At 34.3% G+C, this 17,567-nt stretch overlaps 2 protein-coding genes across 3 annotated transcripts; one reads left to right on the top strand and one right to left on the bottom strand.

Annotated features, from left to right (window-relative positions):
* Positions 1-623: 623 nt before the first annotated feature.
* On the top strand, positions 624-3,733 carry LOC139886621 (uncharacterized). Its single transcript, XM_071870542.1, has 2 exons — positions 624-1,146; positions 2,988-3,733. The coding sequence occupies exons 1-2, from the start codon at positions 708-710 to the stop codon at positions 3,527-3,529; spliced, it is 981 nt and encodes a 326-aa protein (XP_071726643.1). The 5' UTR covers positions 624-707; the 3' UTR covers positions 3,530-3,733.
* LOC139886620 (histone-lysine N-methyltransferase EZA1) lies at positions 3,581-11,748 on the bottom strand. Of its 2 annotated transcripts, XM_071870541.1 has the most exons (18): positions 11,611-11,748; positions 10,707-10,808; positions 9,412-9,686; positions 9,148-9,309; positions 8,332-8,416; positions 8,099-8,230; positions 7,967-8,014; positions 7,806-7,877; positions 7,418-7,523; positions 6,829-7,210; positions 6,058-6,208; positions 5,713-5,933; positions 5,459-5,590; positions 4,810-4,897; positions 4,667-4,714; positions 4,459-4,587; positions 4,257-4,334; positions 3,581-4,077 (listed from the first exon to the last, which is right to left on the bottom strand). In XM_071870541.1, the coding sequence occupies exons 1-18, from the start codon at positions 11,638-11,640 to the stop codon at positions 3,895-3,897; spliced, it is 2,424 nt and encodes an 807-aa protein (XP_071726642.1). In that variant the 5' UTR covers positions 11,641-11,748; the 3' UTR covers positions 3,581-3,894. The 2 variants fall into 2 exon arrangements, with proteins under 2 accessions (XP_071726642.1, XP_071726641.1); XM_071870540.1 differs by lacking the exon at positions 3,581-4,077 and having other exon boundaries at positions 4,268-4,587; positions 9,136-9,309.
* Positions 11,749-17,567: the final 5,819 nt, after the last annotated feature.

The raw sequence follows: 17,567 nt of genomic DNA, 5'->3' as shown, positions 1-17,567 counted from the left end.
ATCAGGGTAACAATCTTCAGAAAAAATAAAAAATAATAATAATAATAATAATAAAATTAGGGTTTAATCGGGTCTAGGGTTCTTATATCTGCAATTGCAAAATTTAAAGTATATAAGTATATAAATACATACCGTATATGTCATCGATTGACATTGGATCCAACTCTGGTGCACGAATCTGCCAAGACATGGCGGTTATGATCTTCAATTTTTAATTTTTTAGAGACAAATGAGAGGATGCTGTGTGAAATGAGGAATTAGGGTTTTCAATTAAGGTATAATATTGCCAGATGATAAAAAAAAAAGACGAAATTACCCATCACATTTCATACACGTGATGAGACTAAACGTCCAAAGTTAACGTTTGGTTGACGGAGGGACACTGAAACACAAATTTGAAAAATAGAGGGATGTTGTAAAAAGAAAAAAAATGAAAGGGATATTGTCCACTTTTTGATGTATAATGGAAGGACCAACGGCAAAAAAATAAAAAATAAAAAAAAAATAAAAAAAAAAGTCTTATTTATTTCTAGCTTTCTCGTTAACAAACAACCTTTTGTCAATTTTTATAGCAAACATTAATTAATAATTAATGAGTAGAAATAAATAATCCGCTTCTTCAATTGATACCTAACACACATCTTATGCGTGAAGTTCTATAAAAGAAAATATATTTTCACAACTGTTTCCATATCTATTTCGTTTCAATGGCATCTTTTTTCTGTTCCACCAAGTTTTTGCTGTTACTGATATTAGTATCTGCAATCCCAATAGCTATAATCATATCTCTTGAATCATCAACTCCTTCAACTCACTACTACCAGTTTCATAGTACTGGTTGGTTCCGAGAATCTAGCAAATGGGACCAAGTCAACCGTCGTTTTATTGTCTCTTTTACCGACACTGGTGGTCTTGGTGTTGTTCATGTTCCTGATGATCACAACACCAATGATGTTCTTGAAGAAATTGTTGTTGTAACAAATACTGATGCTGTTGGAAATGGGACTTGTGGCCTTTTTATTGATCGGCCTAGGAACCGAGTTGTGGTTGCTATTGCAGATGTGTTTGGCAACAAGTATAGCGCGGTTGCAGCTTATGATTTGGATTCGTGGAAACGGCTGTATTTTACGCAGCTTAGTTTACCAGGTATGTTGATTCCCTTTTTGTAAGATCGCGAAAACTTATGTTTATATATTTTGATCGAAAATAACCATTTCAAGATAGCCTGTTGGTTAGGGCAGTTGGGGTTTGATATACTAGCATCATAACTAGAATAGTATATCAGGAAATGTCGAAAATAGTCACGACATAAATCGATTAGGTTGTGTATATCTAAGTAAAATATTGTCCGAATAGACTGAAAAGCAAAAACCTTACTCCCTTCGTCCCACAAAAAATGTGTGGTTTTACTTTATATTGTATTTAAGATTTAAGATATATTAGTGAATTGTCTAATTTGACCCTCAATTAATGTTATTAAAGACTAGTTAATAAATTAATTGATGATATATTTATTGTCGAATTTTCAATAATAATATGGTATAATCGGAACTTCAATGGTTTTTTATCGTTATTCAAAATAAGGGATAATATTTTTGAGATTAACAAAAATAATAAGTTGGATAGTTTTTTTGAAAAGTATTTGTTTACCCATTTATTTTATTGAAACTTAATACTATGTTTGTTAAATGATATACACACAGTTTTAAAATATCAATTTTAGATGTTCAAATGTATTTTAACCCTGTATATTGAGAGTTTTGGTAAATTAATTGGGGGAAATAAGGAAGCTTACAAACCACATTATGTTATTTTTAAAGTTGTAACGGTTGCAAGCAAGAATGGAATGATTTTGGGCTAAAGGAGTAGATGATTGATATTATCGTGATTAATAAGTTTTTGTTATTTTGTACTACGTGGTATTTTTGTAAGTGGGTGAGATATTTAATAAGTTGTACTTGTACCGGCAGTGGCAGATTCATAATTTCCTACCATCTTAGAACAAAATTCCAACAACAACAAACTTGGAAATATACACCACGGAGTCGTTTTAGGTGAAATGTGGTACAACCAATTAATGTCAGTGACCCCTCGCTTTAATTATTACTCCTAAAACATTATGTAATGCGGAGTACATGACGCTGTATATCAATAACTGATTGCATGCTACAAATACCAGTTTTTTATCTGATAACTTATTTTAGTAATGCACGGACTCGTGTTCGAGTCTCGCTTTGCCCATCCTGTCACGAGTCTCGCTTTGCCCATCCTGTCTTCTTTGCCTTTCAAATAAAAAATGCTGCATATCCCTAAAATATTTGTTAACCCTACACTTATACTTTATGTATACAAATACTAGTAGTACTATTTATTATTATAATTATCAATTATAATTATAATTATATTAATTATTATTAATTATCAATTTCAATAAACTATTATTTTGGAACAATATTAAAGAGCATGGAGCATCTTCATATGTTTTGAAAAATAGGTAAAAGTTGTTTCTTGAAATGAATTATTTAAGTTTGTAGTATTTGTTTGAGGTCTTAGGCTCACCAACCATGTTATATAAAGTTACATTTTTGTTGAGATTCGAATATCACAAGATTAGTGGGCATATGTATTATACATTACCAATTATAATTTGACCTTTGACTTTACTCAAGTCTTTTTACAACATGGACTATATTCTATAGATGATAATTGGGCAAACATAGTTCCAAAGCAATTTGTGACCCAGACACTAGATTTCATATTTTGCTAGTGAAGTTGTAAAATAGTATGGATTCTATAGCATAACGCCAACAGGTAAAGGGATAAGGTTCTGGAAAGAGAGTATTTTTATTCAGATGTATGCAGCTAAATCGGGTTAGTCGTGACCGTTTCCGACCATTTTCCCTGTCCACCTCCGGTTTACTTGTTACAATTCTTTTTTGTTTTACTTTTATGACCCAAGTTGATTATGTTTGCCTTTATTGCTGCAGGTGGCCCAAAAAGCTTTGCAGACGATGTAACCGTTGATGCAGAAGGAAACGCATATGTAACAGACGCTAAAGGTACTCAGATATGGAAAGTTGGGGTAGACGGAGAGCTTTTATCGGTTATAAAAAGCCCACTTTTTCATGCGGATAAGTGGTACAATGACATAATTACCCTTAACGGTATCGTCTACCACCCGAATGGGTACTTGATTGTGTGTCACACGATCACCGGTAACCTGTTCAAGGTTGAAATCAATAATGGAAACAAAGTCACATTGGTTGAGATTGACAATAATTTAAAAGTTGCTGACGGAATGGAACTTTTATCGGCGACTAAACTTGTTGTGGCTGGAGCGAACGGTGTAAAGTTAGTTGAGAGTGATGATGATTGGGAAACAGCTTCGCTTGTCGGAAGATCGCCCATACTTACACATCGGATTGCGACTGCTGCAATGGTTAAGGATGGGATGGTGTATATTAACCATGCACTTGGTATGGGGTACCCAAAGAAGAAACATGTTTTTCTTGAAGCTGCATTTTCTTAAATACCTTTTTTCGAGTTTTAGCATATTGATTCATGTTGTATAACAATCCACGGTTGCGATACATTATTTATGGATGAAAAACATTTGATCTTTGTTGCATACTAACTAAATAAGCTATAATATATACGCATAATATAGACTCTTAAAAAGTGATACATAATTACATACATTATACTGTTGTAGTTCTACCAAATCTCTTATTTATGGTTACTATAGTATAGTAAAAGGTGTCCGAATGCTCGGCGTTGTTATTACTCTATATCTTCTTCTATGTATGTAGTCCGTAACGCATACAAGTATATTTGTTACGCATGTACTTCAGTCCCAACCTGAAGTAACATAACTTGTTATGGTTTATCGAAAGATTAATGCTTCTTAGCTCGACCTTGAGGGACTAAGAGGTCGTCTCGGTTAGAACCATCAGGTTTGCGAGCCCATATAGGTGCTTGATCAGGCCCATAACGGTAATCATAGAAAAGTTCTTCACCAGCTTCAATACGCTCTTTAGCAAAAATGCCAACCCGGTGATCACCCGCCACCATCATTACCTGTACACACCAACCCGTTTAGGCATAGGCAAAAGAAACAATCTGATTGCAGGAAAAAGTAGCCCACTTTAGGCTTGGGCATCCAGATTACAATGTACCACATGAAACCTAATCCAAGTTTCATTTTTTTTTAAGGACCTAAGATACCTTTTCATAGAGATTAGACCAAAAGTAATTACCTTTGCATAACAGTTTGGGTTTGATGAATGGTTGGCAAATTTCAGTTTGTCTCCTTTGCGGTAAGCATCAAGAACAAACTGCAATAAGGTTTTAAATGCTTACCATATAAAACTAAACCTTCTATACTGCCAAAAGAAATCAAAAATGGTATATTTTTTTAAGGTTAACATGTATACAAACAATGTAAATGAAACCACTTGCCTGATCATTCAAATCGAAGAGAAAAGATGAGTTGGCACGGTCATAAATTTTCCCTCGCTTATCTGCCTCTCGGTGTGAGATCAATTCGCCCGTGTACTCTCCAAGATAATCATTTTTGTTGACAGAGTTCTAAGAATAATAACAAAAAAAGTTTAAGTTGGAAGAGACAATCCAAAACAATTGAAAAGAAAATAAACTCGATATCTACCTTCAAAAATGCTCCCCAACCAGCAACGTTAGATTTAGCCAGAAGAATCTAAAGACAAAAAGTTCAAAACTTTAACATATTTTTTGTATCGATATACATTTGAAAAATCTTTACAATTGTAAAGATGCCTTGAAATTGTTTACCCTTTGCTGCTGCCTGAGAAGAAGCCTCATGTTACCACAGTGGCCTTCACCTCTTCTTTGGGGCTCTCCTAATGAACCGTCACCACAACTGCATGATATAGGAAGTTGAGTATCAACGATATAAAATTAGACCTTACCAAACCAGTAATTCGAGAATATGAGAACCAACAATCAGACTTTATAGTACCGGTTAGAACAGGTTTGGTACCATATCAGACCGTGAACCAGCCTTAAAATTTGGACTAGCGATTCAAGCTAATTTATCACCTGAACCACTTCATTATAATCTAGTTCAGACTGGATCAGTACCACACAGAACTGTACTTGAAACTGTTTTTTATCTTTGAAAACCGATACTGTATCTAATATACTTGTACAGGTTCATATGTTTAAAAGTTGTGTTACACATTTTGCACTCATTCTACATGATGGATATTTGAATGCAGCTCAAAGACAACTAAAAAAGGGGGAATAAATAACAGTAACATCGGTATGATATGCCTTTTTTAATAATCTAAAATGTTTCGAGTCTAACTTGACAAGAAGAAACTAAACTCCCCGATCTCTTACATTATTAGAAGAATAAGAGATCATAAAAACATGGACCATCTTGGTTACATTTTTAAAATAAAAATGAAAATTCAATTACCTCACCCAGCAATTTCGGCAAACATCCGGGTCACATTCACGTCCAGCAGCAAAACACGGACATTGCCGGCTTCTGCATTGACTCTTCGCACAGTGGCATCCCCTAAACCTATTCTTGCAGCTTTTCGAGCACCTAATACAGTTTATTAGGTACACGCTAAAAGTTCAGACAACCATTAATATTTCCAAAACACATAAAGAACATGGACCTTTCAAAAAAATTGGCTAGATGAAATTATGTTGTATTTTACATACCCACAATATTTTTCACAACAAGTGGCATTATCTAAACAAGGGCATTCTTTTCCGCACATTGATTTGCATCCACATGGAATATATTGCTTGCAAGACTGGTTCTTTCCATCTGCAATTCGTCTCCACATAGATGGATGGCCCGCAGATTTCCAAGAATATTTAAGCTTCTTAGCTCTACCCTTTCTGCGAAGCAATCGTGACCTCACCTGCGTTTCTTGATCCTAGAAGACATAGAAAAAATAAATAAAAATTAATAATTTGCTCCAATAAACACGTTAATGCATCCATTATCATTTCAAAAAATCAATTGAATATTTAACTATAAACTAAAAGACAAAAGCAAACCTTGGGATCTGCATCAGGTATCTCATTGCCAGCTGACGTGGAGCATGACATAAGCGATCTATGTGACGTAGCTGCTCCACCATCATACATATAATTGGCTACCTCTATACAAGTTTTTAAGCCAGAAAGTAAGTTTCTGGCTATAAGGCAACTGCAAATCACGAGGTTACAAAAAGCCAAACAACAAAATATTTAGTGCTTAATGTAGCAACAACAGGTGAGCGGCAGTAAACTGCACATGTATATATCATTTATGTCAATCGTTTACTTCAGTGATTCATTTTCTCAAGCATGGTTGCAAAAGGCGGTTGTGGCGGTCGTTGCGACAGTTTGGTGACTAGCACGTCCCGTTTCGCCCCAAAAAGTCTAATTAGTCGGTCAACGATAAGAAGTCAAGACAAAGTTGGTCAACGTCAGTCAAAAGTTGAATATTTGTCTGGGCTTGTTCTAGTGTTAACGAAAATCCCAATCCCATTTAGAAATTAACTAGGAAAAACACCAACTTATATAGTATCCCTTAAAGATAAATTAATAAATAAACTATAATTGTAGAAAACATTATTAAAAACCTATAAGTTATTTAGACTTATATCACATCATCTTATTTCTATATCATGTAATTTTTAAATTTTTTTTTTTTTTTTTTTTTTTTTTTTTGGGTTTGAAGTATTTATATTTGATATATTTTTATTTAGAAGTCAAAGTTGGTCAATGGAACTAATATCAAACCAGAAGAACTGACAGATGATGCTGGGGAGAGAGATCTTGTACCTGTTTCTTCCAAAAATCTCTAGTCCCTTCAAGTAAAGTTCTTTTTCAAGCGGCTTCCATTTTGAACTTTTAGGAGTTTCATCGATTGTTTTTGTGTTATTAATCATATTTGCTGAACCACATGGAGACGAACTAATTTGAACAGCGGAACTAGTTGCATCATCGTTGGTGTCCATTTGGTCACGGGTCATAGTAACATCAACCTCCAATTTCTTTTCGTTTATGTTATCATCAGAAACTTGTGTATTCTCAATTGTAATTGAAACTGTATCAGGTACGGACAACGTTTTTTGTTTTTTTAAGGAAGATTCTTGTTGGTTATCAGTAACATGTTTTGGTTCTTCTAACATTGTTATCGTTTGCTCAGATACCTTGCGCTTTCCTGTATTTTCAAAGGATTGCACCGTCATATAGACAAACATAACAGTTCGTATATGAAAAAAAACACTTGACTTGGCAAAACAAAATCCCAATTTCACCCAAAAGCCAGAAATAAGGACCAAATACCGAACAATAAACAAGTCAAAACACGGGAAACTACAGCCAAGTCCCGTATATCCTTTAGAATAATGTTTTGTGAAATCATCACCTGGATCAGCATCTATATGGATCTTGTGCATACACTCATCCGAAGTTGTATTGTGTGACTCATTTAAGATCATTAAATGATCCGAATGCTTCTTCACATTTTGAAACTGAAAAATTACTAGACTTGTTATGAAATACGATAAGAAACTTTTAACATGTACTACTTATGTAAAAAATTAAGTAGTTTGAAAGACCAAGTAACCCCAAAGTAAGAATCAAAGAAGGGTTAGCTTAGAAGCAGCATATGAAGACGTGTATACATCTATACAACGTACAACAAGAGGAAAAAGTTCAACAAAAGAACATGTAACAAGTAATTTAAAAAAAAAAAAAAAAGATAAAGCCACGAGCATTGAAATTTAACGAAACATTCAATAGGAATGCCATACCTGAAGGTGACAATGATCGCTACATGGTTTCACACTTTCTTGAGGCTCAAGAGGACAGTACTGTCTTTCGGTCTGTTTATGATGCAAATACAAGCACATTATTTTGAAATGTAGTAAAATTCACTACAAAAGGCAACAGTACAAAGAGCACAAATGCTTACAGGATTAATAACAGTTTGAGAGTAGCCATGAAGACGACAATCAAATACCTTTAAAACAAATAAAAGAAATGAACATACATATGACAAATCTAATACTCTGTAGTATAATGTGATACAATTAACCAAACGTACCAAACACCGACGACAAAAGAGATTATCAAGAGAATCCAATGAAGAACTAAGGCTTCTGTCTAGAGATATTCTCTTATCATGCTCATGGTTCAACTTTTCTTCACCTTCTGTTTTCAACGTGTTAAAAGCCTCCTGCATTACATAAAAAACAACAACAATATCATTAAAGTATAAAGATAATACTTGACATGAGAAAATGGTTCGTGATTAAGGTATGAGGGTGGCTTACATACATAGATTTCTGAAAAGCTTCCACTGATATATTGTCTCAAGATTTTAATTACTTCCTCACTTGGCTCATAGTCATGACAAACCATCCTGAAGATTTCAACAATGAAATTACATGTAGTCAATACATTATAAACTATATGCATGATGTGCTCAATGTAGTGTGTGCTACAAAAGTAAATCCGGATATAAGAAAGAAAAACCACTGTATCTTAATAGGAAAATCAGGTCATGCATTTATAGATCACAATGGGGCAATATAAAATTTTTTAGATAATCATCCAACAAGCCAGGGACATAAAAGATAAACTGCTAAGAAGTGTGACGATTGTGATAGTTTCCATAACTATCTGTTAACCTTTATTGTGCTAATGATACCATAACAGCTTGAAAAGGGGGTACAAGAATTCTTCATAAATAAGCTGTAACACTCTTTAATGATGCCCTCAACTCAAACAGATTCTATAAAGATACACATCCATTTCATTATGATTGCTAAATATTCCATTTCAGCAAGTCTTGTATTAAGGATAGACTTCTTTAATGGTAAAGTTTTTTCAAACTGAAATGACATAATTCCCTGATAATCATCATTACAAGCACAGTTGTGCAATTTGCAAAAATCCTTTCTAGACATTAAGTTACAAACACTAGAATTATATTAATATTGATTAAATATGCATGAAAACTGAAGAGTAAGCTATAATCATAAAATTAAGTACTTTTTGCACCAAAGGAGAATTGTTTAACTAGCTCAAATAGACTGTTATTATTAAGCAAAGGTTTTCAAAATCAAAAAAGTAGTGTACATCTGAACTAACCGCATGATGCGATTTTCTGCATCAGAAAATTCATGCTTATCTTCCTCTAGTTCAGTATTCTCTTCCTCACTGTCACTACAGATCAGAGCTTCGTCTCCATTTTGATCATAATAGATACGTCGCCTCCCAACAACAGATTGGTCATCAGCCATTCTCTGATTTCTGTAATCCGTAAAAAGAAACTGAGCAACTATCAGATTCATCAAAAAAAAAAAAAAAAAAGGAAAACATAATATTCAAATTAAAAAAGTAGATGACAAAAACCTGTGCAAAAAGATCCATGTAGTATAAGGTGGTATTGTATCCACAACTGGAAGCTTAGCAGTTATTGAAATAGCTGCTTCTTGGGAGCTGGTGGTATCATCACCCAATACTTGGCCTGGCGCAGTAAGAATGCACATGGGATTTTTAATTCTAGAAGATAACATTTTACCCGTGTCACTGTTTTCTTTAGATGTATCATCATTTCTAATAACGAATAATGACAGAAGCTGTGATACATCATTTCTTAGCTTCTCCCTGTTCTTCTCAACTCTATCCTGTACAATAGTAGAAGTGATACTATTACATGACATCCAAATTAACATTACCATGATACCATTCATTTTTATCTATTTTCTTTTATACGTAATAAAAATGCTACAAGTACTTGACAATAGTTGAACCTGTGCTTTAGAAAATGATTTGTGGGGTACTTCAGTGATTAAATCATAGTTCACAAATTTCATAAACAGTAGCACGTAAAATTGCTTTCCATACTAGTTATGATAAAGGTTATGTGAATCTAATTGTTAGTGGCACATAGTTTTGTGCAGAGTAGTGTTGTATGTTACTGGATACATGGTCAAGACTTGAACCAAGATTGTGTCTGCATAAAATGAATTCAATAACTTAAAAGGAAATAGAGGCATGGAAAACCGATACTCTATCCTTCATCTCACTAACACTATTTCAACCAAAAGTGTTTAGGACATCGCCCCTAACATGCACACAAATTTCAACGAAAGCAAAAACAAGAAAACGGGGGCAAAATGTCGACTTTTAACATATAAATACACTAAACGTCGAGTCGGGGGCGGCCGAAAACCTGTTGACCCTTCTATGGTCCGCCCATTCTATGGTCCGCCCCTGTGTGCACAACCACAATCATTGAAGTTACATTACATGACTGCATGTTTTTTTGTTATTTGATTCAACCGCATATCAAATGCAACCTTCACAACTTTTTGCTCTCATTAGAAGTGTTCTACTTTGTCAGCTGAGTGCATGAAAAGTAATACTAACCAGCATCAAATGTATGTAAGTCCGGGTGTAAGTGGTAATTAGTAGGTGCAAGTACAAGTAAGTAACAAGTGTTAGAAGGTAGTGTTTCCTTGTGTTGAACACTTCCATTTGTAGCAGGCTAAGTGTAAGTTTGGTCATATGTAACGCATATCACATGTGAAGAAATAAAATATGCTGTATATAAGCTACTATCTCGAAGTAAGAGAATACTAAATCAGGTTATACAGCAAGAATATAAAAGAAACAATTCAAAAACTTATCCGATATCAACTCACTTTAATAAAAAGAGCCCTTTCTGCTTGAATCTGCTTCTTCAGTCGATTTATCTTAGTTGCTAATCCATCTAAATCACCCGCTAGTTGCTCTCTTCGAGAATTCTGTCAATAAAAAGCATAACGATATCACAACAACGATAAGTATCATACAGTTAGCAAATAAATATGATCTGCAGCTTCCAAATTCCAGTAACTCAAACAAAATATCACAACATTTTAAAGAATAAAGCTAATCAGTTGAACTTGCTCCTAGCAACTTCCAACAACACTTTTATGCCAGATACAAATATTCAGCCTAATATACTAATTTTCATATAGGCCGAACAAACAACATCACTTCGCAGTACTGATCGTCAATTGAACAATTATCTACAGAAAGACAATATAGAACCAGATAAAGTAAATTATAACTCTGCATTACGTGAATTATAAATAATCAGCCTAAAATGCTTGTTTTTGTTTACATAATTGAAACAAGGTAAGAGTTTAAGCAGTAATCATAGTCAAAGGAGTTACTATTATCAACGAATAAAGCACATAGACAGCATAGTACCAAATTAAATTAACTTCAATTTCACATATCACATATGAGAGTGAACTTTACGTGATTATATATGATGAGGATAATCTAAAATTGATCGTATTCGATCGTATAGCGTAAATAAACAGTCGCGATCATCAATTGAATTACTATAGACTAACAAGTTGAAAATTCATTAATAAATAGGTAATTAAACACACGAATAGTTGAAATAGAAAACGAACAATGCATTAGCAGATGAATCAATATCAATATAAACGTGTGTGTGTGTGTGTGTGTATATATATATATATATATATATATATATATATATATATATATATATATATATATAAAGAGAGAGGGAAAGAGGGAAAAACAGACTCTGGATTTAGAAGAATCGGAAGAGAGCATGATGATCGATGAGAGGTGGAAATGAAATGGGTGGGAGGGTTTAGGGTGAAAGATACCCGCGGAAATTGAGTGAGTACTAGAAACCCCCGTCAATCATGTCTCCTTTTGTTTCCGTATGAATTAATTAAGACTTCACTATATGGGGTCGCTACGATCAGTTTACTTTTTTTCATTAAGTTTTGGATGGGTATAGATGACAATATGGGTAATGAAGAGTTATATGTACTAAGAAGATAATGGAAATCGAAGTTTACTTTTTTGCTAAATAAATTGACGAATGATAATAAATTACTATATTAACCTTTACATTACAATGAAATAATTATTAGAGTATATACCTTTACACTCATAAAATCATTTCTCATATATATAATCTATAAATTTAACTCGAATTCCTTTATTAATAAATAAAAAAGATAGCTATCATAAAAATGGTTGGACATTTGTCTCCTTTTAAACCAAAAAAAAACACCGCTTCATCTTTTAGAACTCACCATCGTCGTCAATCCGTCATGCACTATTATCTAATAATTAACCAAGTAAAGTAATCATACAATAGATGCTACAAGCAATTCTTAAATCATTCAAACTTTTCATCAGTTATGTAACTTGAATTAGTTCTAAAACCCTTGATTTTGAAAAACATTTCACCCTAGTATTCAAAAAATATCGATATCTGAAATTCGTGTATCGTAATCAGAATATACGGTAACATAATCGTGCTCTCATAGAGGAACAAATGAAGTTGGCTTTCAAGTGATTGTGGGTTTCGAGATATGTGGTTACCGTGCATATGCATCATCGAGATCTGTGGTTCATAAGAAAAAGATGGAAGATAAGAAATGTTTTTGTTTTTTCAACCAATTTGGTCTTTGATATACAGAAGATGAACGAATGGAAATGTTTTTGGAAAAAAAAGATTGGAAGAAAGAAAAAAGAAAAGAAAAAAAGGGTATTGTTGGTAAATGTTGAAAAAGTTTGAGCTATATGGGGAGGACATAGCATTTGTAGATGTATCAGACAGTCCTCCAATCAGCATGTATTAATCAATAATGCTAAAGTAAACGACCCACCATGGTGACCGAATAATGCTTGTGGTCAATTAAGGTCAATAAGCCATAAATAAACAGCCCCTATGACCTTGCTCTCGGATGGTTTTCACTATCTGATCTCGGGGATAAAAGTGAATGAGTCGTGTTTGGTTTGTTACTGGTGATTGGCTTTTTACTTGCACAACAACTTTTACCTGGCATGTCTTTCGATTTTTGTTTTCAATGCCTTTTGGTTCTATTTATTGGAACAACAAACGTCGATTCATTTACGACTTGACTGTCGCTTTGAGCCTAAATTTAATCGCATACAGGCTTTAAAACCCATAAAAATTTAATCCCACCATTTTCATTATGTCTCTTTTTATTATTAGTTTTATTTGTATTACTTTTTTTTGCCGGAGGTCCTCACGGAAGCAATCTCTCTACCCTATAGAAGAAAGAGGGATGACTTTCTCTTATAAGAGAAAATTGCGCGGATAGTCCATGTAGTTTGTACCATATTGCACGGTTAACCATAGTATCAGTTTTGAGTGTGGATAGCAATTGTGGTTTGCAAGAGGAGCAAAGATAGTCCAACTCACTAACTCTGTTAATTTTTTCTGTTAAAGTTATTCATGTGACAAGCACGTGAGGGTAAATATGTCCTTTTACAATCACCTTCATCCTAACTTCATTCCGACTTCTCTTTCATCCCCAAATTGAAAATACATAAAACCCCAAAATTAATAAAGATGGGTTCACACAACTCTAAAACATAAAACTCCAAATCAAAACCAAAATTCATAACTCCAAATTAAAACCCTAAATTTATAACCCACTCAAAATCAAAATCAAAAACCATAAACTGTTAGTTGCCCAAACGCATCATACCAGCTCCGTTGTTCTTTTTCAATCTCATTTCAGCCAAGCTGAGTGTTACCGTCATTAGCCCGGAGATTCATTTGGGTTTTCATTCAGAGGTCCGATTGGGTGGAAGGACGGCGACGGAAGAGAACGAAGGCAGCGGACACCACCAACAGCAGATTCAAAAATCAAACTTTATGGATCTGGACAGTGTCGTTTTCGTTTCTGGATTTGAGTTCCATCGATATACTTAAAGGCTTCCAGCAAAATGGTTTGGTTGAAAAAATACAGGTTTGAAGTATACTTTAGGTTTCATTTAAAATTTTGATTTGTATTTTGGAATTTTGTGAAGTAGATATATATTCACCAACCTATGGGCCATCATGTGATCGTACCTGCCTCTGAATTGAAAAATATATATGAAATCTGAATGGCTTTGCGTGCACCTGTATTAGAGCACAAAACCTTGAAAGCTTGAAAGCTTTGAACTTAGATCTGGAAATGCTAGCTGATGAACCATTAATATATTGAATGGAGATTCAGATGAACCATTTAAATATGCTGCGTATGGCCATACCAACTTTAATATGACGAACCCTCATATCAAGTTGCAAAACCCATTTTAAGTTTATATCTCCAATTAGTTTAGATCTTATTTATTGAATATTGAATATTTGATATTGGTTTTTAATCTCGACTTGTATTTGAGTTGGAGAGAAAAAGTGCAAGTGCAGGGATGATTTTAAGATCAAATGTCAAAAATACCCTCACATGCTTTGTGTAACGACCCGACCAAAAACGTCATTGACGGCGTCGCTAACTGAGATCTCGTTACGTGGTCGTAGTCCCTATAAGAGACTCGTTTAACCAAAATTATGTCGCATTCATTTGAAATGTACAAAACTTGCAAAGTTTAGTTTACCAAACGGATCGACAATATGTTCAAGTTTACAAAAGTTATAAAGTATGAATGAAATAACTCGCGACATAATTAGTTTAAAATCCTAGTTGCTATAAATAGCATAAGTATGTAGACAAAAGTTTGAATCCAAAAGTGCTATCCCTAGCGTATGCATGCATGGTTGACTCCAATCAAGTAATCAAAGAGAGCGGAAGCATGTAACAAGTAACCAAGTATGAACCTGAGAAAACATATAGAAAACTGTCAACGAAAACGTTGGTGAAATCATAGGTTTAAGTAAGTAAGTGAGTAAAAGTAAGTCGAACCACAAGATTTACAACATTGATAAAATAGTAATACATTCTAAAAGTTAATATTCACGAGCACCCAATTATCAAGGCTTAACATTCCGTCCGTTGATACCCCATTAATAGTGCTAGAACAACACTGTTTCCTGAAAATATATTTCATCCGTAGACGGTAGCGAACCGTCCTAGATGAGGGTTTGTCAAACCCATATGGCCATACAACATAAGTTCACGCCTACACTTACACACTGCAAGAGTAACTAATGATAATCGAATTGAGGATTTCGTTCTAAACTCGTATGTAGAATATTTGTTTTCCTCTACTTGTGTTCACTTAGTTTAAAAGTAATGTTTATGTTTTCTCATCCCAAATGTAAGTTCAAAAGAGTAAAAGTGGGACTATGATCTCACCTCGAGTGCACGAGTATAAAAGTACTTCACAAAGTAAACGTATGCATGATTGTTGCTTAGCCTTGACCTAAACAAGTAAGTTGTATCAATTAACCGGTTACGACACAAGGTCGGGAGAAATGTGTTCAATTAGTCCTATGGCTCGTTAGGACTCGATTATATAGCATGTGAATCACGTTGTCAAGTTTCATGCAAGAAACAAGTATAAAAGAAGATTAGAAGGATTGTATAAGTGTTTGGTTAAGTTTGACTAAAAGTCAAACTTTAGTCAAAGTCAACGAAAAAGTCAACGTGTTCGGGTCGGGTCTCGGACAATTTTTCTAAGCTTAGAATCCATATATATAAGCATGTTGGCCAAGTTTCATGTCAATCGGAGTTGCGTAGCATAGTTAGATTTTTACGAAAATTGGAAATTTTGGACAGCCGCATTTCCATGCTTTAAGCCGCGCCGTGGCTAGAGGAGCCGCACCGCGGCTTAACACTAGACAGAATACCTGGGCAGTTTCATGTATATGCTCGAACCAAACTTCAAACAAACGTAACTTATGAACCGTAAATATTCAAAACACGTATCTTATATCGTTGGAAAGGTAATTTAAAGAGGAACACAACTAAACACATTTCATGAATCAAATCCATCATTAACAATAATGAAAACCTCATCAAATGTTCATTAAACGTTCAAAATCAAAGTTTCGAGTTCACAAAACGCATTTCTGGACTCGGGAAACCAATTTACACATACGATACGCCGTTTTGAAGGTAATGAAACATACAATACAACTAATCACTAACTAATAACATTTCATGGCATTCAAAGCATCAAACGTTCATTTTAAGTCTATCAACCCTAACCAAAATTCACAAAAATCAATAATCATGTTCTTGAAGTTTTCTTAATCAACCTATACATCAAAATGAAGCTAGTGATACTAGTAACACAATTAAAACATGAACTTTAACCATTTAACAACATTCAATCACCCAAAACACAAGGTTAAGCAATCCCATTTCAAATGTTTAAACTAGTTACTCAAAACAACAAATCGAGCAAACAAAACATATATTCATGTTATACACGAGCCATAGACACTAACTAACATCATTTCAAGTATATAAAACGAATTTATAGAAATCTAGTGTTTTAGAAATGTTACCCAAATGTGATGAAATTGGTACCAAAATGTAGAGGATGAAGAGAGGATTCCAAATATGTAATTTGTTTTGATGTTTGCTTCTTGATTCGGATTTAGATGATGATTTAGTGAAATGGGTGTTTTGAGTTCAAAGATGGAAGAGAGAAAAGAAGGTAGGAGGAGAAGTGAGAATGAATGGATGAGGATGGTGGGAGGTGGTTGATTTTGCTCACTTGACAACATTAGTCCATCGAGTTTGAAAGCGGGTGCGTGAATTAACCAAACGAATATTTTAAAAACGCTCGAGTAAACGAGTGATGTTATAATTAAATAACGGGGATATTATGAACGTTAGTCAACGGAAACTATGAATTTAAATAATGAAAGATATTATTTAAAAAAAAGACAGTGTTAAAATAAATTTAACGGAAAAATACGGGATGTTACATTACCTACACCTTAAAAGAAATTTCGTCCCGAAATTTAGTTGGAAGTAGTAGTTGTTGATTCTTCATCGAGATCTTGCGTTGCCAATTCTACGAATAGTTGAAGGCACTCCCTTGGGCATTTCAACGAACTTTGACAGTCGGGATTTTACATTGTATTGGAGTTTGGTTTCACGATTCATAGTTTCAACCGGTCCTCCTAGGAAATGAAGTTTATCGTCGTTAGTAAGCTCATCGAAAGGGAATAACAAGTTCTTGTTTCGCAAGACACGTCTTTAAGTTGATACATAGAATGTAGGATGAACGGAGACTCAAATGAGTCAGAAATTCTAAACGGCAAGCAACGGGTCCAAAACGCTCCAAGATTTCAAAAGGATCAAAATATCACGGATTTAGCTTTGTACGTTTCTCGAAACGGATTACACCTTTCCAAGGTGCGGCTTTTAACGTTACACGGTTACCCACTTGGAATCCGAAATGTTTACGTCTAACATCGGAATAGCTCCCTTGGCGACTACGGGCCGTCTCGAGACTTTCTAGGATTTGAATAATTTTCTCGGTCGTTCCTGAATAAACTCGGGCCCGGTGAATTGATCATTGTTTACGTGGTTCGACAAAGGAGAATGACGTTTCCAGTCATATAAGATTTCAAAAGGTGTGACGTTAAGACTCGAATGATAACCATCATTGTAAGGGGAATCGTCTAAAGGATAAAAATACAAGTTCGTGGTATGTTTTCCCAAGGTTGGAATCATGTGTTTGTTGGGTCCATCGGGTTGTGGATGATATGCGGTACTCATGTCTAAATGTGGTCCCGAGGCTTTTTGTAG

Source organism: Rutidosis leptorrhynchoides, chromosome 1 (assembly GCF_046630445.1).
Source record: "Rutidosis leptorrhynchoides isolate AG116_Rl617_1_P2 chromosome 1, CSIRO_AGI_Rlap_v1, whole genome shotgun sequence".
In the NCBI taxonomy this organism is placed as follows: Eukaryota; Viridiplantae; Streptophyta; class Magnoliopsida; order Asterales; family Asteraceae; genus Rutidosis; species Rutidosis leptorrhynchoides.
Note: the sequence above shows the minus strand (reverse complement) of the source record. Positions and strands in the feature narration are given on the sequence as shown.